Consider the following 25,265-nt stretch of genomic DNA (forward strand, 5'->3'; position numbering starts at 1 on the left):
CTCCTTGCTTGCTGTGGGCAATGTTTGGTCCCTGGCCTGAATGTGGTGAGTTTTAACTAGGTGTGCTCTGGTCTGCTTGTGAAATGAGACCTGACACCGACTCCACCAGAACCAAGGCCCTGTAGAAGCCTGGACCACAGCCAGAGATTTATGTAAAACAGATACAAGTAATAGGCCTAATGGAGAATTTAAAGCAACAATTGTAAGAACATTCACTGGGCTTGAGAAAAGAAGACATCAGTGATATCCTAAACTCTTTTAAAAATAAAAGAGTTCAAAAAGAATCAGAGATGAGCAGCCATGAGGCTGCTCCTCCTGCCAGGGATGAGGACTCAGGTCACAGCATCTGCTCTCCCACTAAGGCCAGTAGGAACAGGGCCAAGGTTAATAAACATGGAATGTGGGGGCTGGAGGGTGAATTCAGAGACCTGGAGAGGACAGAAAAACTTAAAGGGCAAAAAGGCCTATTTCCTGAAAGATGATAGTGGTTACAAAAAAATAAGTCATAAAAATATAATCGCACACAGAAATATAGCATGTTGTTTGTAGTCTAATGTTTCATTAGGCAGTTCAAAACCAAAAATTATAATATCATCCTATTTTTTAGTAATCTATAGTACACAGAAAAATGTCCATAAGGAGATACATGACATTATTATTAATTTTAATATATTCGGTCTGTAGATGAGTATAATTTTCTTCATTTCTATAGTTTCTAAGTCTATAGCTTATAAAATATTGACAACAAAGAATGATGATTTTGTAATAAGAAAAAAACTTCTAGGAGCACAAAGATGTCCAAATGAATAATTGTACAACCACATGCTTGTCATCTATATGAAGGAAATATCAGAATATCATCCAGTATGAGGGTGGGTTCCTCATACCTTTCGGGATGGAACTCCTCAGGCTCTGGCCAGAGATCCTGATCGCGGTGAAGAGTAAAGACTGGCACCATCACCACTGTCCCTTTGGGAATGAACACACCACCGATCTCCACATCTTTCTTACAGACCCTCTCAAGTCTACCACCGATTGGATGTAATCTCAGAGTTTCATTCAACACCATGTCCAGATACTCCATCTGTACAAGGGCATCATAAGTGGGTGGTGCCTGGAAGGAAAGAAACAGATTTTGATACATTGAGATTTGGAATCAACATTCAACTCACTCTATACACTACTGAAGTGTTAGGGACACCTAAGAATCATGTATTTTGGTAAAGGGCATTTACGGACATTTTCATATCTACCATGTCCTTTGACCTGCTCAGTGGCCCACTGACATGTGTAGAGACACAAGTCACTAGGGGAGACCGTTGGCACAACCCCCTAAACAGGGCCTAAGTCCCTCTCACCACCATGTAGTAGTTATTCTTCCTCATGTAAACAAAAGTGATTAAAAGTCTATAACCCTTACTCTTACTTGGAATATGCTGAAGTCACTGTTTGCTTTCAAAAGAGGGCCCACACTTCTGTACCAAGGAGAGAGAACGGACAACAGAAAAATTCCCTATTCCACATAAAGTCTTCTAGTTGAAATATCCTGCTTCCTAGTTTTTGATTATATATATAAAGTTTGGAGAGAAGCACTATATTATGTAAAAAGTCTATAAATAATCTGGGGAGTAATGAGCTCTTCTCTAACACAAATATGAGAAAAGAAGACTGAGATTAGATGGTCCCATGGTACACAATTTCAGTTCTAGGGAAAGATGTAAAGGGAATAAGAACCCTACCCTCAGCCCCACCCTCTGTTGCTGGAAGGGTCTCATAGTTGTTGCGTCAAGGTTGACAATAAACCAAGTAAGCTGCTCCAGTCCCAGAGGCCAGGTGTCTTCATAAGCAGAGAATTTCAGTTTGCGCAGAGGCCTGAAAACTGTGGGCAATTGTATCTATCGCTTAGTGTTATATTTAAGAGCCAACACCGTAGGAGTTATGAGTTCCATCAGGATCCAGGCAACCTGGTTTGTAACTTGGCTTTTTCACCACTAGGTATGTGATGTGGAAGAAAGTTATGTTATGTCTCTGTAGCTCAGTTTCTGACTTGTTACGTTGAGCTAATTAGAGTTGACCCTTCAGAGTGTGTGGGGCATAGACACTTACTGCTCACCCAAGATGCACGTAGACCCCCATAGTTCCCAGCCCACCCGACCTTAGGAGAAACCACTTTGCAAATGGGCTGTGATCTGAGGATCTGTATGTCAGTTTGGGGCCAAATACTGGAAAAGCAAGTGAGCAACACTCAAGTTTTTTGTTCTCCGGCCAACACAAAGTCTTCGCGTTCTAGATAACGCTGGTCTAAGAAAGCAGAGCCTCTTTACCTGTATCACTGAATACTCCCATCCTCAACTAATACCCATCGTGGACATGGGAATGTGAGTCAAAAGTAAACTTTTGCTACATAAACCCACAAGATTTGAGGGCTCTTCTGTTACTAAGGCATCACAGAGCTCATCCTGACCTCCCTCCTCAGATATGACCTGCTCACCTTACTCGGGAAAGTCACATCAATCTCCTCCTGTAGTTTCTGCTGGACATCAGGGTGAGTGGCCAATTCATATGCCAAGAAGGAAAGAGCAGTGCTAGTGGTCTCGTAGCCAGCAAAAAGAAAGGTCATAGATTGGGCCACGAGCTCCAGATCAGACAGAGCTAAGAGGAGAAGAAAGACATTTTAGCTAAAGCTGGTGAATGAAAAACATCACAGTTCAGATGACAAGAAACCCAAATGAAATTCCCAGATCCCTTGGGGGAAAATAGGTAAAAGCAGTTCGGAATCAGACTAGGAGTGGTCTGCATTCTGATGTCTATCCTACAGAGCCAGAAAGAGGCAAAAGTTGTTTTGATCTGCTTATTCCCCAGGATTATAACTATTTTCAGCCATCTGCTCCTGCTTATGCCACCTTCCCCACCAACACAGGTGGCTAATTTCAGGAGATGGCTTTTCTGTCTCACATACATAGTGTTTTCCGTCTATCTCTGAAGAGTCCTAAAAGTACTTTCGCTGTAAGTAACACAGGCTAGTATTCTTCCCCGGGAAAAATTTACATTCTTCTACAGCTTAATTTTTTTTTTTTTTTTTTGAGAGAGAGTATGCAATGCTAAGGCTTAATTGTCAGGAAAATTCAATGAACTTTTATCTAAACATTTTGGCAGGAACTTAAGAGAACAATATTGGGCTACAGAAAAACTTTTGTCCTATGTGTGCTCCATGGACCAGCAGCATCAACAGCATCCGGGAGCTTACTGGAAATGCAGAATTTCAAACCTCATCCTAGCACAATGGAACCCAAATCTGAGCTTTCACAAAATGTGATGAGATGCACGGATTATACCTTCGGGAAGAATCTAGTAATAGCAGACCCGGGGCCCACTACTCTTCAAGTGGATCATCTCAGATGCGTACAGAAACTGTAACACAGACAAGAAGCTAGAAGAGGGGAGACTATGCCAGGTAGCTAATGCCATTAAAAGAGCATAAGAAGGGACCGGGGATGGAGACAAACCATAAGAGACTCTGAATCTTAGGAAACAAACTGGGGGTTGCTGGGGGATTGGGGGGGCAGGGTTGGGTTATGGACATTGGGGAGGGTATGTGCTACGGTGAGTGCTGTGCATTGTGCAGTCAAATGCTCTACCCCTGAGCTATACCCCCCGAGGGCTGTGCATTGTGTAAGACTGATGATTCACAGATCCGTACCCCTGGGGGCAAATAATACCCTCTATGTTAATTAGAAAAAAAAGCATAAGAAAGAATGCGTCAATAGAAGGGTACTGGCCAGCATGAAATACAGAGAAATAGAATCCAGTGAGTAGTGGCTCCACCCTATATGTAAGTTGGCCTCTCTGATTTTCTCCTGGTAGAAACTAAGCTGCCCAGGCTCTAACCTATTTGACTGGAACTGGATTAGGACCTTTAGATCCTTAGAGCACTGAAATGAACAAGGTACCTGCAACAGACATGAAATTCACAACTAGAAACAACACAGCGACATTGTAAGAAAGATTTTCAATGATACTTTCTGTGATGTCACTGTGGATAAATTCAACTATCCAACCTTTCCTCCTTTAGCGTGGACCCAGCGACATTCAAGTTTAGATCTACACTGCTCAATGTGACGGCCACTTGCCAGATGTGGCTGTTTAAATATAAATTTTAATCGAGTACATTAAACGCAATATAAGATTCAGCTCTTCAGAGGCACTAACCACATGTCAAGTGCTCAGTAGCCACGTGTGTGCCACGGTCACTGTACCGAACAGGGCAGATATATTCATCACAAAAATTTCTTGAACCAAACACACAGATAGATAGAGGTAGATGTATACATAGGTATAGATCTATTTTAGTGATGTGATAGAGTAAGGCTGTCCTTTTTCTCCAGAATCCATTGTTAAATATATAGGAATTTTGTGAGATGGTTGTGAAACCTTGATAGCTTGAAGTTAACCATGATGGGAATGTTTCTGACATTGAAAGAAATTATAAATCAAGGCAGAGAGCATGTCTACAATCACTGGTTATGGAGATATAAAGAAATATTTAGGTTTATCATTCCTGTGTAATATATATTTGATGTGATTAGCCTGGTCCACTGAGAGGATCTAGAAAAAAAAGCAACCCTAATAGCAATGAGCACTCCTAGATCCCAGGTTTTGGTTTCTTTTTTTTTTTTTTAAGATTTTATTTATTTATTTGACAGAGAGAGAGATCACAAGTAGGCAGAGAGGCAGGCAGAGAGAGAGGAGGAAGCAGGCTTCCCGCGGAGCAGAGAGCCCGATGTGGGGCTCGAACCCAGGACCCTGGGATCATGACCTGAGCCGAAGGCAGAGGCTTTAACCCACTGAGCCACCCAGGCGCCCCTCTTTTTTTTTTTTTTAAAGTTAAAATTCATTCATTTATTTTACAGAAAGGGAAAGCACACACATGTGTGGTAGGGGCAGAGGGACAGAATCTCCAAGCAGATTCCCCGACGAGCACAAAGCCAGATATGGAGCTTGATCCTATGATCCTTGAGATCATGACCTGAGTTGAAACCAAGAGTCAGATGCTCAAGTGACTGTGCCATCCATGCATCCCAGAGTTTGTTTTCTAAATACCCTTCTCACTAAAAGGAAACAGAGCTCCTTGAAGTAATGGCTGATTTCAAGGCTCATCAGGGGAAGTAAAAGGGAGACCTAGAATGTCTCATGTCAGAAGCAACAAGTGCTCATACAGTAATCTGTGAAAAGGATACAGGAAACTCTATGTACTATAATGGTAGATATGCACCATTCCACATTTGTCAAAACTCATAGAAATATCACATCAACAATAAATCCTAATTTAAACTATGGACTTAAACGGTAATAATGTGTCATTGTATGTATACTGATTGTGACAAAATTAGCACATGCGGAGAGATTTTGAAAGTGGGGGTGGCTGTGTGCAGGTGGAAAATACTGGAAATCTCTGTGCCTTTCACTCAATATTGCTTGAATCTAAAGCTGCTATTAAAAAATCTACTCAAGGGGCGCCTGGGTGGCTCAGTGGGTTAAAGCCTCTGCCTTCGGCTCAGGTCATGGTCCCGGGGTCCTGGGATCGAGCCCCACATCGGGCTCTCTGCTCAGCAGGGAGCCTGCTTCCTCCTCTCTCTCTGCCTGCCTCTCTGCCTACTTGTGATTTCTGTCTCTCAAATAAATAAATAAATAAACAAATAATCTTAAAAAAAAAATCTACTCAAAACAAAACAAAACCCCAAAAAAGAAAGAAAAGAAAAGAAAAGGAGTAAAGAGAAAAGAAAGCACACAGGATCCCACTTGCAAGGGCTTCCAATGGACAAACCTGAGTGAATTTGAGGATCCAAATAAAGAATGATTTAAGAGACTAAGTTAGCAATATATGAGATCAGACGGACATAAATAAATTAATGAGAGAGAACGTGAAGCTCCCTTATAATGGACTATCACCCATAAATGTAGAAGAAATGATGGGATTAGAAAGTCACCATTTTGAAGCCATTACAGGAATAATGGTTTCAGTTAAATACCGTCCATGGATAATAAAAGTAGTAGATGAATGTTTGAAGAAAAACACAGTATTTACACAGTCGCAAAGGCATCTTGCACCAGTCACTTCTTAATTACAAAATGAGAAATAAAACTTTATAGCACATTAAGGCAGTGAACACAAGTTCAACCAAGTGTTCCAGGTGAAGGTCACCAACACTGGGCCCAAGTGCCTCCTGATGTGATTAAAAGACTTGATGCAAATTTTTAGGTAGAGGTTCCCATTCAGAGGGTCTGATTTGACCGGAGAATTGACATTGGAAGGAAGCTCCCCAAGAGTTCTGATGCAGACCAGTCCACCGACGGCCATGTTTATGGCTGCCCTTCAAGTACTGAACAGAGTTGTGGCTGCATGCTTCTGGAAAGTGGTTCTGGCTACCCTTTATATCTGAACATGTGTCTTTCTTCAATTTGCAGAAATTCCATCTGCTAAAATCTTCCTTCGCATCTCAGAACCACCTCTTGCCTCTGAACCTCCCCATTGCTGGCCCTCAGAAGCTCTCCTTGCTCACCTGTATGGGTGTCTGTTTCTTTAGAATTCTGGGAGTCAATCATCAGTTGGAGAAAATCCACTCGGTGCTGGAAGTAGAAAGAGAAGTTTCAATGATAAAATGTCACTTAGGAAGTCAGAAATAAATCAGGGGTGTGGTATCTAACTTCTTTCCTGAGAATATTGACCCTTTATGGCCAGAAGTCTGAATAGTGTTGCCCAAATCATCAGTGAAAAAAAAAAACCCAGTTATGAAACTTGCAGGGCAGAATGTTTCTCTGATAGGAATCCAGCCATCATGTCCAACTGATTTTTGGTTCTTGCCCTCTCTGATCTTCAGCTCGTCTGGCTTTTGAATATAGCTTTCTGGCCAAAGAGTTGTCTGCTCCCTGTCCTGTCACGCCTGGTTCCTTAAGAGAAAGTCCCTGACTTCAGTTCTTTTTTTTTTTTTTTTAATATTTTATTTATTTATCAGAGAGAGAGGTCACAAGTAGGCAGAGAGGCAGGCAGAGAGAGAGGGAGAAACAGGCTCCTCACTGAGCAGAGAGCCTGATGCGGGGCTCGATCCCAGGACCCTGAGATCATGACCTGAGCCGAAGGCAGAGGCTTAAACCACTGAGCCACCCAGGTGCCCCTCTCCAGCTTCAGTTCTTAATGAATGGCCACATAGATCAATCCCCTGACCTCTGCTGAGTCCACCAGCAACCTCTGTGTCAGCATCTTCCAATGCCCCACCCTTCCAGCACTCTGGAATCTTCAGTGACATCCTGAGGCACCCAGCCCTGTATCCCTGTCTTACACACATCCTTGTTCTGACTGCCAGGTCTCAGGAAGGCAAAGCGGGCTTAGCCATCTTGCAGTCTCCTGCCCACTCCAGCCTATCACAAGCTCAAATTTAACACAGACACCAGGTGTCTGCTAGGAACTTCACTGGAGAATGTGTGAAGTAAAGGCTTGAAATGGAAGGGATCTCTGCCAATGTAAGATATGGCAAAATTATACTACCCGGAAAGTGATTTTTACATAGTGATTTTTATCCTCTGACAATTTATTGAGGGGAAGTGGTAGTTTTTCTCTCAACAAATCTTATGCAGTGACATACTAATTGCCATGCTTATTACTAAATTTTAATTGTTGTCTCTTTGGCTCCTAAACCTCCACCTTCTTCATTCTGCCCGAAATGACAGAACTCTTCTGATCTGAATACTGCATTTTTCTATCCACCCTAAAAATGCTGAGCGAAATAAGTCAAGCAGAGAGAGTCAAGTATCATATGGTCTCACTTATTTGTGGAGCATAACAAATAACACGGAGGACATGGGGAGATGGAGAGGAGAGGGAGTTGAGGGAAACTGGAAGGGGAGATGAACCATGAGAGACTATGGACTCTGAAAAACAACCAGAGGGTTTTGAAGGGGCGGGGGGGGGGGGGGGAGGGTGGGTGGGAGGTTGAGGAACCAGGTGGTGGGTAATAGGGAGGGCACGTACTGCATGGAGCACTGGGTGTGGTGCCAAAACAATGAACACTGTTATGCTGTAAATAAACAAATTTAAAAAAAAAACACACATAGAAGAGCACACACCACAGCTCAATTATCAAAAAGTAAAATACTGCATGTTAACGATCAACAGATTTACCTTCTGTTCATCTTTGACACGACTTTCTTTCATCCTTTTTACAGATTTTGTAAAAAAATCAGTAACCCTCTTCGGAAACACAGAGATATTGAATATTTCAAAAACCGGGGTAAGGAATGGAAAGAGTACTGTAAGGAAAAAGAACAACGGAAAGCACCGTGAAAATGGAACATTTACCCAGAGCAATTATAATTCGGTCTACCAATTAGAAAAGCAAAGACACAAGGAGTCATTGAAACTAGGAGTCATTCCCTCTATGTCCTTTCCTTCAACTTTCAAGCCAAGGACTAAGCCGGCGCAAGTCATTTGTAAGGCCACCACTACAGTAGTGAGATCAGTGGCCTCGTGGATATTTCTGGAGTGACTAAAGGAACAGGAGAACATTCCTAGACCTCTTAGCCTTTTATCTTTTGGACTAGAACCTCTTGGGATGGGGCGCCTGGGTGGCTCAGTGGATTAAGCCGCTGCCTTCGGCTCAGGTCATGATCTCAGGGTCCTGGGATCGAGCCCCGTGTCGGGCTCTCTGCTCCGCAGGGAGCCTGCTTCCTCCTCTTTCTGCCTACCTCTCTGCCTACTTGTGATCTCTCTCTCTCTGTCAAGTAAATAAAATGAAAAATTAAAAAAAAACAAACTTAAAAAAAAAAAAAAAAAAAAAGAACCTCTTGGGATAAACCAGACCATAATATGCTACTTCAATTAATTGTACCATTTAAGAAATTGTTGTCCGGATGCAAATAACGCAGAGTATGCCCTTCAACTGCAATAGAATAAAATTAGAAATCAAGAACAGAAAGAACATTAGGAAACTCACAAATATGTGGAAATTAAACAAGACACTGCTATATAACAATGCTTCAAAGAAAAAGTCAAAAGGGCACTTAGGAGTTCCTTGGAGACTGATAAAATGTGTCTGATATACCAAAACTCAAGGGATGTAGCAAAAGCAGTCACCAGAGAGAAAAACTGCTATATGTCTACATTCAAAATGGACCAAGATCTCAGATCAACAACCTAACTTTCCATCTTAAACACGCTGAAATAACAAGACCAAACTGCACATTAAGCAAGCAGATGGAAGCAAATAATAGAGACAAGAGGAGAAACTCATGAAATGAAGAATAAAAAAACAATAGGAAAAAAAAAATCAAGGAAACCAAGGCTGATTTCTTTCAAAAGACCTTTAGCTAGACGATCAAGAGAAAAGGAGAAAAGATTCAAATTCTATCATCTGAAATGAAAGGGGAGATTTGTACTAACATTAAAAAGGTTTTATTTTTCATTAAAAATTTTTTTATTTAAGTTCAATTAATTAACATATAGTATAGTACTAGTTTCAGAAGCAGAGATCAGTGATTCATCAATTGCATGTAATACCCAGTACTTATCACATCACATGCTCCCCCTTAATGCCCTTTCCCCAGTTATCCCATCCCGCCACCTACTCCCCCTTCAGCAACCCTCAGTTTGTTTCCTGTAGATAAGAGTCTCTCATGGTTTTTCTTCTCCATCTCTGATGATTTCCCATTCAGTGTTCCCTCCCTTCCCCTATGATCCTCTGCACTGTTTATTATATTCTACATATGAGTGAAACCGTATGATAATTGTCTTTTTGTGATTGACCGATTTTGCTCAGCATAATACCCTCCAGTTCCACCCATGTCGATGCAAATGGTAAATATTCATCCTTTCTGATGGCTGAGTAATATTCCATTGTATATATATACCACACCTTCTTTATCCATTCACTTATTGATGGACATCCTGGCTCTCTCCAAGTTTGGTTATTGTGGACATAGCTGCTATGAACATTGGGGTGCAGGTGCCCCTTTTTGTATTCTTTGGGTAAATACCTAGTAGTACGATTGTTGGGTCATAGGGTAGCTCTATTTTCAACTTTTTGAGGAACCTCCATACTGTTTTCTAGAGTGTCTGTACCAGTTTGCATTCCCATCAGCATTGTAAGAGGATTCCTCTTTCTTATACCCTCGCCAACATCTGTTGTTTCCTGATTTGTTAATTTTAGCCATTCCGACTGGTGTGAGGTGGTATCTCACAATAATATGGCGGTATCTTGTAATACTACGAACAAGAACATACTAATAGATTAGGTAACTTAGACAAAACAGAAAAATTCCCAGGGAGATACAAACAGGAAACGGACATAAAAAAGTAGACAATCTTAAAGACAAGTAAAACATTGAGTTGGTAGTGAAGAAACTCCACTACCAAATATTGAAAGTAGAATCAACACCAATTCTAAACCAGTCTTCCCCAAAGAGAGGAGGACATAGTATTTCCAGACATACTCTATGAGGGAGGTATTACCCTGATACTAAAAACAGACAAAGGTATCATGTCAAAAGAGAACTATGGGCCAATGTATCTTATGACACGGATGCACAAACCCTCAACAAAATGCTAGCAAACTGAACCCAGCAACACACCAAACAAAGGAAGGATATACCATAACTAAGAGGGGTTTATCCCAGCAATGTGAGTTTGTGTAATACACTCTATCAACAGAATAAACAGAATAAAACACAAAAACAATATAATCATCTCTATAGCTGTGGAAAAGTATTTGACAAAAATGCAATACCCTTTTGCAATAATTACACTCATCAAACTAGGAATAGAAAGGAATATTCTCAGTCTATTAAAGGGCATCCATGAAAAGCTCATAGCTAACACCATACTTAACAGTGAAAGACTGGGCATTTTCTCCTAAGATTAAAAACAAAACAAGTATTTGCCTTGTTTTAGTGCCTGTTGCCACTTCTATTCAACACTGTACTAAAGGTTCTAGCTGGGAAAGTAGGCAAGAAAAAGAAAAAAAGACATTCGTATAAGAAATAAGTAGGGACACCTGGGTGGCTCAGTGGGTTAAGCCTCTGCCTTCAGCTCAGGTCATGATCTCAGGGTCCTGGGATCGAGCCCCGCATCGGGCTCTCTGCTCAGTGGGGAGCCTGCTTCCCTCTCTCTCTGCCTGCTTGTGATCTCTGTCAAATAAATAAATAAATAAAATCTTAAGAAAAAAAGAAATAAAGAAGCAAAACCATCTGTATTATCAGATAACATGATGTTGTATATAGAAAATCTGGAGGAATGAACTGATAAAGTTTAGCAGGGTTTCAGGATACAAGATCCACATACAAAATCAATTGTATGTCTATATGCTGCAATGAACAATCCAAAAGTGAAATTAAGAATAAAACTCCATTCAGAGTAACACCGAGAACAATAAAATACTTAAGGATAACTTTCACAAAAGAAGTGCAAAACTTATGTTCTGGAAACTACAAAAATTGTTGAGAAAAATTACAGAAGATATGTAAATGGAGAAACATCACATGTTCACGGATCAGAAACCTTAACATTATCAAGATGGCAAGATTTCCTGAATCGATCTACAGATTAATGCATTCTGTTGTCAGAATCCTAGCAGGGTACTTTGTAGGAATCGGCATTCTAAACAACCAGAGGGTTTTGAAGGGGTGGCGGGGGGGAGGTTGAGGAACCAGGTGGTGGGTAATAGGGAGGGCACGTACTGCATGGAGCACTGGGTGTGGTGCAAAAACAATGAACACTGTTACGCTGAAAATAAACAAATAAAAATAATAATAATAAAAAAATCATATGGAATTGTAAGCGACCCAGAACAGCCAAAAACAACCTTGAAAAATGAGAAGAATAATGTTGTAGAACTCCAGGTTCCCATTTCGAAACTTACCACAAAGCTATGATGATCAAGGCAATGTGGTACTGGCGTAGAGAAAGGAATACAGATCAGTGGAATTGAATTTAGACTCCAAAAATATACGTATGTGTTTATGGTCAGTGGAATTTTGAGAAGGTTTCTGAGACCATTCAATGGAGAGAGACAGTCTTTACAAAAAACGGTGCTGAGACAAGAGGATAGTCACACGCAAAAGAATGAAGTTGAATTCTTACCTCATACAAAAATAAACCCAAAAGGAATCAAAGACCCAAATATGAGAGCTAAAACTACAAAATTCTTAGAAGAAAACTCAGGTGTGTTCATGACCTCAGATTTTGCAATGAATTCTTAGATATGACACCAAGGTGGTGGGTATTATGGAGGGCACGAATTGCATGGAGCACTGGGTGTGGTGCATAAACAATGAATTCTGGAACACTGAAAAGAAATGTTTAAGAAATTGGCCAACAAGCATATAAAAAGTGGTTCAACCTCACTAGCCATTAGAAAATGCAAAACAGGGGCACCTGGGTGGCTCAGTGGGCTGAGGCCTCTGCCTTCAGCTTAAGTCATGATCCCAGCGTCCTGGGATCAAGCCCCGCATCCGGCTCTCACTCTGCATGCCTCTCTGCCTACTTGTGATCTCTGTCAAATAAACAAATAAAATCTTAAATAAAAAAAGAGAATGCAAAACAAGAGCACACCCATTAAAGTGGATTATTAAAGAGACATCATTAAAAAAGACAGAAAAGTGTTGGCCAAGTGTTGGAAAGGACGGAGAAATCAGAACCTTCACATTTTACTACTGGGAATGTACAATGGTGTAGCTATTATGGAAAAACAGTTTGGCAGTTCCTTATTAACTTAAACACAGAATTAACTACATACCTTAGCAATTCCACCCCTGAGTCCATTCCAAAGAGACTTGAAAACAGGCAATCAAGCAAAAACCTGTGTGTGAATGTGGATAGCACCACTACCCAAAATAGCCAAGAGCTGGAAACAACCCAAACGTCCATCAAATGATGAAAGGATAAATAAAATGCAGTATGTCCTCAAAATGGAATATTTTTTGGCCATAAAAAGAAAGAAGGTACTGATGCATGGTGCCACATGGATAAACCTTGAACACATTACAGTAACGCAGGAAGGCAGCCACAAAGATCAGATGTTCTATGGTTCCGCCTCTATGAAGAATCCAGAAGAGGCAAATCTACTAAGACAGAAAGTAGATTACTGGCTGCTTAGGACTAAGGAATGTAGGTAGTGATAGTAAAAAAGTACCGATTTCTGAGTTGGCAACAATGGTCTAACAATTGACTATAGTAATGGTTGCACATATTTTTGAATGCACCAAAACCATTTTTTTTTTCAGTTTGAGTTTACAGATATACAGTATTATACAAGTTAAGGTACTGAATAAGGCTTTGGCATACACATATCAAGAGATGATTACCATAATAACATGTCCATCATCTCATGTATTTACAAAATAAAATTTTTTAATCCTTGTGATGAGAACTTCTGGGATCTACTCTCGTAGCAACTTTGAAACAATTTACACAGCTGTGTTAACTAGACTTATCCTGTTGTATATTACAAGCCAGCTTTTTTATCTTATAATCAAAACTTTGTACCTTTTCATCACCTTCATTCAGTTCCCACCCCCGTAACTCCTGCCTCTAGTAATCACAAATCTCACCTTGTTTTTGTATGAAGTTGGTTTCGGGGGGGGGGGGGGGTGTTTGATTCCATGTAGAAGTAAGCCCATACAGAATTTGTCTTCCTCTAACTTATTTAAGTTCCATCCATGTTGTCACAAATATAGGATCCCCTTCCTGTTATGGCTAAATAGATTTCATTGTGTATGTATGTATATACGTGTGTGTATGTGTGTATGTGTACACATTTTCTACATTCATTCGTTGATAGATACTAAGGTCATAAAAACCATTGAATTTTATATTCTAAATGGGTAACATATATAATAAGTGAATTATATCTCAATAAACCTATTGTAGAAAGAAAGAAAAAAGTGAAGGAAGGGAGGGAGGGAGGAAGGAAGGGAGGGAGGAAGGGAGGGAAAAAAAGGCAAGAGAAAGAGAAAAGAAAAAACAGTAGTGTACATACATATTAAGAACAAAAGTGGGTCAAAGAACTCAAATCTGAAGAGCTTCTTGGCATTTTCCACAAAGGGATCCTGTGGGTTGTTGAGGGAATCGATGTTCACTCCAAACGATGTGCTGGTAATCACGTCCATGCTGTAGGCCCCAAAGATGCTGTGAGAGAAAGAAAAAACGTGTGTAATTAAAATCACCACCTCTCAACACATGCAGCAAAACGTGCACGTAGATTCCGACGTCCAGACAAGACAAAAACCGCACATTCAGAACCAGCTGCTGCTTCATCTGAAGAGTCTAGGTGCCATCACACTCACTCACGAGGTGCTCGTGAGGTGCCAGTGATGCAGCTGGCCTTGTGTTAGGGGTGATGGGGACCCTGCGACATGTTAGACACACCTCTGAGCTCAAGGAGCTTAGTCACGAAGGGATAGAGACCCGAAGTTGGACAAATTACAGTAGCATGTTTTGAGTATGGGCAGCAGAAGGTGGATAAGCGCTGTGTCTGAGCAGGACAAATGGTGGGATAATTAACTCTTCCTCGTGGAGTCAAGATCCGTGAAACTGATCTGGATCTTCTCTCACCACAGTATCTGTGCTCAGAGCTGATTCCTCTTCAGCACATCACAGAACACCAACACCCTGTTCTGCGCTGCCAAGAACACCATCCCTCCTTCTCTACACCCTGGCTAAGTGTCCTGCAAGACCCACTCTGTCTCATCTTCACCGATCTGAGATTGCCCTGAGGACTCATTCATTTTTGGAAAATGTGAGAACTATGAATGTTCCCAGAAAAATAGTAGATCACTCCAAAACTGGTTCACGGAAGCCCATAACTAGGTGATCATATGCTCCTAGTTTTCACAGGATAACCCAGTGTACCTCAGTTACTTCTGCATGATTAAAAAATACCCAAATTTAGGGGTGCCTGGGTGGCTCAGTGGGTTGGGCCTCTGCTTTCGGCTCAGGTCATGATCCCAGGGTCCTGGGATCGAGCCCCGCATCAGGCTCTCTGCTCAGCAGGGAGCCTGCTTCCCCCCTCTCTCTGCCTGCTGCTCTGCCTCCTTGTGATCTCCCTCTCTCTGTCAAATAAATAAAATTTTAAAAATACCCAAATTTAGATAATAAATGACATGGTCAGCCTACCCCTGCCCTGTGTATAAGACTTTAGCTCTTTTGAGGTTGAAGGAAGGAAAAGTGGTAATAAAAGTTAATACTTAGCATTTTGCAAATATCCACACAAAAAAATCATGAAACTTTTAAAAGTTGTCCCGTATTCCACCTTGTAACTTTCCTGCCCCACCTACTGCCTGCCAATATGTACCTTCCCCTCCCACCACTGCACACATTCTACTCTCAAAACTTGGGTACAATTCTGTTTCTTCATTTCAAGAATGTATTTTGGTCTTCCAGAATAACCAAAGTGACAATTAAGTAGATAATTTAATCCTTGCTCCCGAAAGCAGGAGCCAATGCTCTCTCTTCTGGCTGCCCTGCCTTTCTAGGTGAGTTACCTCTTCGTGACTCACCCATCGGAGTTTAACACCAGACGCCTACTTCAGCTTGTTTGCTGGAGTAACTCAACAGTAAGAACTGGGCTTTACGGCAGCAGCTGGAAAGTGTCGTGACAGAGTTGGAATCCCAGCAACTGGACTCCTACTTACTCTTTCAAGTTGATAGGTTTGCCTTTCTCTGCCTCCTTCCTCAGGTTCCTCACCAACACATCTCCATACTGGCCAATGATGGGGAACATCTACACACAAAATATAACACCACCTGAAGTTAAATTGGAAAATCAAGTCCCAGAATGATCTGGCTTTCACAAACATGGAGAAGTAAGGGACTTTTTTAAAAAATTAAATTGTGTTTATGCAATTAATTTAAAAAAATTAATTGTTTTATTTTTATTTTTAATTATATATATAAATTATATACAAATATATAAAAATATAAAAATATAATTAATTTTTAAAAATTTCTTTTCAGCATAACAGTATGCATTGTTTTTGCACCACACCCAGTGCCCCATGCAATACGTGCCCTCCCTAATACCCACCACCTGGTTTCCCCATCCTCCCACCCCTGGCCTCTTCAAAACCCTCAGGTTGTTTTTCAGTGTCCATAGTCTCTCATGGTTCACCTCCCCTTCCAATTTCCCTCAATTCCCTCTCCTCTCCATCTCCCCATGTCCTCCATGTTCTTTGTTATGCTCCACAAATAAGTGAAACCATATGATAATTGTCTCTCTCTGCTTGACTTATTTCACTCAGCATAATCTCTTCCAGTCCCATCCATGTTGCTACAAAAGTTGGGTATTCATCCTTTCTGATGGAGGCATAATACTCCATCGTGTATATGGACCACATCTTCCTTACCCATTTGTCTGTCGAAGGGCATCTTGGTTCTTTCCACAGTTTGGCGACCGTGGCCATTGCTGCTATAAACACTGGGGTACAGATGGCCCTTCTTTTCACCACATCTGTATCTTTGGGGTAAATACCCAGTAGTGCAATTGCAGGGTCATAGGGAAGCTCTATTCTTAATTTCTTGAGGAGTCTCCTCACTGTTCTCCAATGTGGCTGCACCAACTTGCATTCCCACCAACAGTGTAAGAGGGTTCCCCTTTCTCCACATCCTCTCCAACACACGTTGTTTCCTGTCTTGCTAATTTTGGCCATTCTAACTGGTGTCAGGTGGTATCTCAATGTGGTTTTAATTTGAATCTCCCTGATGGCTAGTGATGATGAACATTTTTTCATGTGTCTGATAGCCATTTGTATTCTTCGTTGGAGAAGTGTCTGTTCATATCTTCTGCCCATTTTTTGATATGATTATCTGTTTTGCGTGTGTTGAATTTGAGAAGTTCTTTATAGATCCTGGATATCAACCTTTTGTCTGTACTGTCATTTGCAAATATCTTCTCCCATTCCGTGGGTTGCCTCTTGTTTTGTTGACTGTTTCCTTTGCTGTGCAGAAACTTTTGATCTTGATGAAGTCCCAAAAGTTCATTTTCCCTTTTGTTTCTTTTGCCTTTGGAGACATTTCAGACCAATATCACTGATGAATATGGGTGCTAAGATTCTCAACAAGATCCTAGCAAACAGGATCCAGCAGCACATTAAAAAGATTATCCACCATGACCAGGTGGGATTCATCCCTGGGTTACAAGGATGGTTCAACATTCGCAAAGCAATCAATGTGATAGAACAAATCAACAAGAGAAGAGAGAAGAACCACATGGTCCTCTCAATTGATGCAGAGAAAGCATTTGACAAAATCCAGCATCCCTTCCTGATGAAAACGCTTCAAAGTATAGGGATAGAGGGAACATTCCTGAACTTCATAAAATCTATCTATGAAAGACCCACAGCAATTATCATCCTCAATGGGAAAAAGCTTGCAGTCTTCCCGTTGAGATCAGGAACATGACAAGGATGCCCACTCTCACCACTCTTGTTCAACATAGTATTAGAATTCCTAGCAACAGGAATCAGACAACAAAGAGAAATAAAAGGTATCCAAATTGGCAATGAAGAAGTCAAACTCTCTCTCTTTGCAGATGAGCACAAAATATACCACCACCTGAAGTTAAATTGGAAAATCAAGTCCAAGAATGATCTGGCTTTCACAAACATGGAGCAGTAAGGGACTTTTTAAAAAAATTAAATTGTGTTTACTTAATTAATTTTTAAAAATTGTTTTAGTTTTATTTTTAATTAATTATATATATAATTTATTTATATATAAATATATAACAATATAATATAATTAATTATTTTTAACTAATTGTTAATTAATTTAAATTGTGTTACTCAACATATAGTGCAATATTGATTTCTGGAGTGGAATTCAATGACTCATCGCTTTCATACAACACCCAGTACTCATCACAACAATCACCCTCTTTAGTAACTATCACCCATCTAGCCCCTAGCCCACCCACCTCCCGCCACCAACCCTCAGCTTGTTCTCTCCTTAAGAGTCACTTAGGGCTTGTTTCCCTCCTCCTTTCTTCTTTTTTCCCATTCCCATACGTTTATCTTTTTTCTTTCTTAAATTCTACATATGAGTGAGAACCTTAAAAAAAAAAAAAAGATGTGGCATATAAACATAATGGAATATTATTCAGTCTTCAAAAAGAATGAAATCTTGCCTTTTATAATAATGTAGATAGAACTAGGGTGTATTATGCTAAGCAAAATAAGTCAGCCAGAGTAAGAGACATTTAATGACAAATCTTATCATGTGTTTTCTAGGACAGAAAGAGAAAAGACCATTTTGGGGAAGCCCAAATATAGAGCAGACTACTCCCTAGAAATAGAATATGTTCTTATTTCCTACCTGTCCCCAGATGTATTCCTTAACTTTTTAATTAAAATCCTCTTCTTTCTTACCTCTTTGATCTTTCCACTGGTGAAGGTTGGAGATAGCAATGTTCGTATTCTCTTCCATTCTTCATCGTCAGACATAGAGACGGAATTTTTCATAAATCCCACTGGACCAAGAAACTAATCAAAGAAAAACACATTTTACCCCACATAAGTTTTGGAGATCTCCAAGTTTGTAGAAAACCTGTTAAATAGGTGTGAATTACTCACCAAATATTTTGTGACTGCCTACTTAATAGTAGGCCATATGCTAGATGCTTAATAGATATTAATCCCAAACGCCTAGCTTCCTGCAAGGTTGAAGGAGGCATCCAGCCACCTGATATGCTTTCTAGCTTTTATGTCCCAGTTTCCTTTCCAATACAAAGATGGTATGGAATAATTTGGTAGGGAAACTACATCTCTAGGGGAATACACACAATTAACAACTGGTACATTCTCTTAAACTATGCAGAGTAGAATTGCAAAGATGGAAGGCAGCCAAATAGACTGGCAATGTGTGTTGCTTCTGAGCAGTTCAGTATTTACATATATGTACAGCATGCGAATCTGGAAAAGCAGATGTCTTGATACAGTGATTCTTTAAAAAAAATAGTACTGAAGACTAAAACCATTAGGAATCTATATGTTATTGTGAAGAAATGGTACAGTTACACGGAAATCTCCCCCCCCCCCCCCCGTATTTCTCCAAAGGGACAGAAGGAAAAAGAGATAATTCTATTTCTCAGCTTGGGACTGGCCTACCAAGCTAACTATCCCCAATCTTTCCCCCATCTTCCCAAACTCTATGCATTCATGATAAAAACTCACAAAGAACAGAAGGAACTTTCTCTGCTTAATAAAGAGCATCTAAAACCCTACACCTAACGTTACCTCAGTGAGGAAAGACTGACGTGATATCACGAAGATGATGGAACAGGACACTCCAGCCTCTGTCACCCCACAAAGGACAACAATCAGACAGCTATCCACAAACAAAAATAGGCCTCAGAGCTTAGGAGCCCATTGAAGGAATTTCAACAACAGTGGGGCAAAACTCTTGAGAAGAACTGTACAAGAAAAGTAGGGAGATTTAGCTTCATTTTGCCTGCATCACCCCATGACCCAGGACGGCACTGCTCAGCACCAAGAGGACACCCTCTGACCCGAGATAGTTCCCCTTCCTGGTAAATGGGCAGAAGGGTGAGTGGCCATTGGTCCCTCCCCTTCAGGGCATGGTCCAAATGATGCACTTCGGTTTCACCGCACCCAGAGACTGGCATGGCTGACACATCTAGACACCGCTAGGGACAAGGAGGGACAGGACTTCCAGCATTAGCCACCTGGCACGAGCGACCATGTTTCTCTGTGTCCTGTTCTGCAGAAGACCCTGACAGCCTGAGCTGCTAAGGAAACCAATAGCTGGCACAGCACTGTGCACCCTCTAAGATTTTGCTGTTGATGGTCTCACAGGTTTTCATATTCACAGACTCCAGCTGCCTGAGTCCAGCTCTGCTCCCTCGGCCCCTACTTGACTCCTGTCACTGGACTGCACTGCCACATGAGTCCACAGCTAAACCCTGTACTTTGCCAGCCTGAAGTCCGGTCCCAAGTCCCAGTGCCATGCATGCAACAGTGGCTAGCCCCCGAAGTCACACGAGTGCACACAGACAGCACTCAGTGCTACCTATGTGCCTGCATTCGTCCTTGGCCCCTGCTGCGGGGCCTAGCCCTCATTTGGGGCAGGTGCCTCCGTTCAGTGCCTGCAGGTGAATGGGTGTGCAGCACCAACCCTGGCCACCATTCTGCCTGCTCCAGTCCACTGATGCGGGATCTGGGGGTGCTACTGAACAACCAGAGAGCAACACAGCCACAGTGAGCCCTCACAGCTCTTGCTACTACGGACTACGCACTTGCTGATGTTGTGGACCCCAACTGCCTGAGCCAATCACACTTCTCTGCATTTGAAATTCTGCAGTCAGTGTCAGGGAAAAACATGAAAAGAACTGGGCAAGAAAGCCTACAGGATTTACAGGACACCGTCAAGTGGAACAATACATTACGGGAATCCTACTAGGACAAAATTTAGAGGGCAGAATGCTTACTTATAGGAACATTGGCTGAAAATGTCCCAAACCTAGGGCAATATATGAAAATCTGGAATATGAAGGTTAAAGGTCCCCAGTCACCTAATGTCCTCCATGCTATTCCTTATGTTCCACATATAAGTGAAACCATATGATATTTGTCTTTCTCTGCTGGACTTATTTCACTCAGCATAATTCGCTTATATGTGGAACATAAGGAATAGCATAGAGGACATTAGGAAAAGGGAGGGAAAAAGGAAGAGGGGGAAATCAGAAGGGGAGATGAATCACGAGAGACTATGGACTCCGGGAAACAAACTGATGGTTTTACGGGAAAGGGGATGGGGGAATGGGTTCGCCCAGTAATGGGTATTAAGGAAGGCACGTATTGCATGGAACACTGGGTTTTATACACAAACAATGAATCATGGAGCACTACATCAAAAACTAATGATGTACTGTATGGCAACTAACATAACATAATAAAAAAAAATGTCCCCAATCAGATTGAATCCTAAAAAGACTTCACCAAGACATGTTATTAAAAAACTGTCAAAAACCAAAGACAGAGAACCTGGAAAGCAGCAAGAAAAAAGGAGCTCATCGTAGACAAGGGAACACCTACAAGGCTATTCAGTGGATCTAGCAGCAGAAATCTTGAAAACCAAAAGAGAGTGAAATAAAATATTCAAAGTCGTAAAAGAAACAAACAAAAAAGCCCCCCAAAGCAAACATTAGCAACCACAAATAATTTACCTGGAAAAGCAGGTAATGAGGGAGAGAGAAAGTCACTTCCAGACAAACACAAGTGGAAAATTTCATCACCACTAAAGCTGCCTTACAAGAAACACTAAAGGGAGTTCTTCAAGGTGAAAAGAGAGGACACTTACTAGTAACATGAAATCATATGAAAGTACAAAACCCATTGGTAAATGTAAATATATACTCAAATTCAGAATACAGTAATATTGTAATGGTGATATACAAATCACTTATAACTCAAGTGTAAAAGATAAAACAAAAATACCTATAACTATAAGAATTTGTTTATGGATACACAGTATAAATATATGTAAATTGTGAATTCAAATACATAAAGTAGAGGGGGAGTAAAAGCACTGAGGTTTTGAACGAGAACAAAGTTAAGTTCTTTTTTTTTTTTTTAAGATTTTATTTATTTATTTGTCAGAGAGAGAGAGTGCGCACAAGCAGGCAGAGAGAGAAGCAGGCTCCCCGCCAAGCAAGGAGCACTACATGGGACTCGATCCCAGGACCCCGGGATCATGACCTGAGCTGAAGGCAGCAGCCCAACCCACTGAGCCACCCAGGCATCCCCAAAGTTAAGTTCTTATGACCTTAAAACAGGGTGGTATATCTATAAGACTATAAAAAGTTTCATGTAAGCCTCTTGGCAACTGCAATTCAAAAACCTAGAGTAGATATGGAAAAGGCAAAAATAAAGGAATGAAAGCATTCCCCCATAAAAAACACCCATGAAATCACAAAGGAAGACAGGAAGAAGGAACAAGTAATCTATGAAAAACTTGGGCTAATGAAATGCAATAGTAAATCCTTACCCATTAATATATACTTTAATGTAAGTGGACAGATGAATGCATAAAGAACATGGAATTTGTATGGAGCACTGGGTGTGGTGCATAAACAATGAATCTTGGAACACTGAAAAAATAAAATTAAATTAAAAAAAGAAAAGAAAATGGAATATTTCTTAAAAAGAAAGAAATTCTGTGCTCTCCAAAAAACATGGACAAACCTGGAGGACAACATGCTAATAAGTACAACTGAATCAGACACAGAAGGACAGATAGATACTGTATGATCTCACTGATAAGTGAAATCTAAAAATAAAACCAAACTCAGTAACAGAGGGTAGAATGATAGTTATGAGAACCAAGAGAGGGGGGTGAAGGGCAGTTGTTAATCAAATGGTACAAACTTTTGGTTATAAGAGGAAAAATGTCTGAAGACTAAATGTACTGCATGGTGATCATAGTAAACACTGAAGTGTATACTTGAATTTGCTAAAAAAAAAAAAAGTAGATCTTACATATTACATCTTACATAAAGGTAACTCTGGGTGGTAACGGTTATGTTAATTCATTTGTGTTCATCATTTCAAAATGTAAATACATACATTACAACAGCCCACTGCGCACCTTAAAAATACATACTTTTAGTTGTAGTAAATAAACAAAAAAATTTTTAATTGGTGAAAGACCAAATGCTTCCCCTTAAGATCAGAACAAGAAAAAATGTCCACTCTCGCTGCTCTTATTAAAATCTCATTGGAGGGGCGCCTGGGTGGCTCAGTGGTTTAAGCCGCTGCCTTCGGCTCAGGTCATGATCTCAGGGTCCTGGGATGGAGCCCCGCATCGGGCTCTCTGCTCGGCAGGGGGCCTGCTTCCCTCTCACTCTCTCTGCCTGCCTCTCTGCCTACTTGTGATCTCTCTCTGTCAAATAAATAAATAAAATCTTAAAAAAAAAAAATCTCATTGGAAATTCTAGCTGGCACAAGAGAGGAAACAAAGAAAAAAAGGTATACAGATTGGAAAGATAAAAATCGTAGTGATCCTATTTTAGGCGACATAATTGTCAATGCCGAAAATCTTAAGAAATATAAAAAAGAACACCTCTGCATCTAATAAATGAGCTAAGCTAGTTGTAGAAAATAAGGTCAACACACAAAAATCAACCACTTTTCTCTCTCTATACATACAACAGAATATTATGCAGCCATCAAAAAACCCTGATTAACTTGCCATTTGCAACGAGGTGGATGGAACTAGAGGGTATTATGCTAAGTGAAATAAGTCAATCAGAGAAAGACAACTATCATATGATCTCACTGATATGAGGTATTTGAGAAATAAGATACAGGATCATAGGGGAAGGGAGAGAAAAAGGAAACTACATGAAACCAGAGAGGGAAACAAACCATAAAAGACTCTTAATCTCAGGAAACAAACTGACAGTTGCTGGAGGGTGGGGGTGAAAGGGATGGGGTGTCTGGGGGATGGGCACTGGGGAGGGTATGTGCTATGGTGAGCGCTGTGAATTGTGTAAGACTGATGATTCACAAACCTATACCCCTGAAACAAATAATACATTATATGTTAATAAAAAAAATCAACTACATTTCTATATAACAACAATGAATATTGTAAGGACCTATTTAGCCAGAGGGAGCCATTTTGTTGTTTATGCAGTAAACTTAGATTGACCCTATGCAATAAACTTAGATTGACCCTGCCCCTCCCAGAGAAACTTACTTGCAAAGCCCAGATACAAGGGCGGGTCAGGCCAGGTGGAGACATCCAATCAGCAGGGCGTGCATACTGTCTCCCTAGCTACCAAGGAGAGTGGGCCCCGCCTTTTCCAATTCTGACCAAGGTGATAGGCTAGTTCAAATATCTACTAGGGTAAATTGTAATTCAACTGGCCGCCCATGTGTGACCTAGCATGACTGTACAGTTTTCTCTGTGTAATGTAATCTCATTGGCCACCTGTGTGTAGCCAGGCTCAACTACCTCTATAAAAGTTAGTCTGTGAGGCTGGGAGAGGTCGCCTCTTTGTAAGAGACGGCCCCGACCAGTCGGTTTGATTCTCGATGCTTGGCACGAAATAAAGCTTTGCTTGACCTTCGCTTTGTATCAGTCTCATTCCTTTGATTACGAACCCTAACAAATATGTCAAAACACATGCAAAAAACAGTAACAATTATAATCATCCAAAGAGTTGAAATACTTTATGTGCTCATTTAACAAAATAGGTGTGAGGTCTCTACATGAAGAACTAAATGTTGGTGAAAAGAATCAAAGAAAACCTAAATAAATGAATGAGCGTATGGTGTTCATACCTTGAAAGATAGGACTTAGTAAAGACATAGATTTCCCCCAAACTGATCTGTGGGTTTAAATCAATTCTTATCAAAATCTCAGCAAATTGTTTGTAAACAAAGATAAGCTGACTCTAAATTTGTATGGAAAGGCAAAGGAGCTAAAATAGTCAACACAATTCAAACAAACAAAAAAAAATGGAAGGCTCATGGCTCACAATGCTGAGATTTACTATATGGCTGCAGTAATCAAGAGAGCCTGGTACTGGCAGAGGAAGAGATACAGAGATCAGTGAACAGAACACAGAATGAGAAACAGCTACATGCCCATGGGCCCAACTCAATTTTGATCCTGGTACAAAAGCAATTCAGCGGAGGAAGTATAGTCTTCTCACAAATGGTGCTGGAGCAATTAGACATCCATTGGCCAAAAACAAAGATCTTTGACCTAAACTTCACACCTCACAAATAACAGGACTCTTTTTTTTTAAAAAGATTTTATTTATTTGTTAGAGATTACAAGCAGTCAGAGAGGCAGGCAGAGAGAGAGAGAGGAGGAAGCAGGCTCCCCACTGAGCAGAGAGCCCCACGCGGGGCTCGATCCCAGGACCCTGAGATCACGACCTGAGCCGAAGGCAGAGGATTTAACCCACTGAGCCACCCAGGCGCCCCCAGGACTCTTAACTATAGGAAATAAACTGAGGGTTGCTGGAGGTGAGGTGGGGGAGGGGATGGGGTAAGTGGGTGATGAGCATTAAGGGGGGCACCTGATGTAATGAGCACTGCATGTTACATGCCACTGATGAATCACTAAACTCTACCCCTCAAACTAATAAAGCACCCCATTAATAACAATCTGTTAATTAACTGAATACTTAATTGAATATTTAAATGCAAATACAACTTTAAAAAATTATAACACAAAATGTATCAGACTTCCA

The 25,265-nt window shown here is 40.8% G+C and overlaps 1 protein-coding gene across 14 annotated transcripts in view; it reads right to left on the reverse strand.

The window, feature by feature from the left end:
• The window catches only part of LOC123933455 (cytochrome P450 3A12-like), a 60,982-nt gene that overhangs the window by 12,992 nt on the left and 22,725 nt on the right, over positions 1-25,265 (reverse strand). For 9 of the 14 annotated variants that reach the window (XR_006816604.1, XM_045992641.1, XM_045992631.1 and 6 more), the window contains 7 exons: positions 18,409-18,522; positions 15,679-15,767; positions 14,025-14,173; positions 8,177-8,304; positions 6,561-6,627; positions 2,492-2,652; positions 888-1,114 (listed from right to left, as the gene is read on the reverse strand). Coding sequence is in view for 13 of the 14 variants with exons in the window: in XM_045992641.1 (XP_045848597.1) it covers positions 888-1,114; positions 2,492-2,652; positions 6,561-6,627; positions 8,177-8,304; positions 14,025-14,173; positions 15,679-15,767; positions 18,409-18,522 (935 nt within the window). In the remaining variant the exon portion in view is untranslated. Of the gene's footprint in view, positions 1-887; positions 1,115-2,491; positions 2,653-6,560; positions 6,628-8,176; positions 8,305-14,024; positions 14,174-15,678; positions 15,791-18,408; positions 18,525-19,275; positions 19,333-25,265 lie in introns of those variants that run through there. The other 5 variants (XM_045992637.1, XM_045992638.1, XM_045992635.1 and 2 more) reach the window with 4 other exon arrangements.

Source organism: Meles meles, chromosome 21, assembly GCF_922984935.1.
Source record: "Meles meles chromosome 21, mMelMel3.1 paternal haplotype, whole genome shotgun sequence".
Taxonomy (NCBI): domain Eukaryota; kingdom Metazoa; phylum Chordata; class Mammalia; order Carnivora; family Mustelidae; genus Meles; species Meles meles.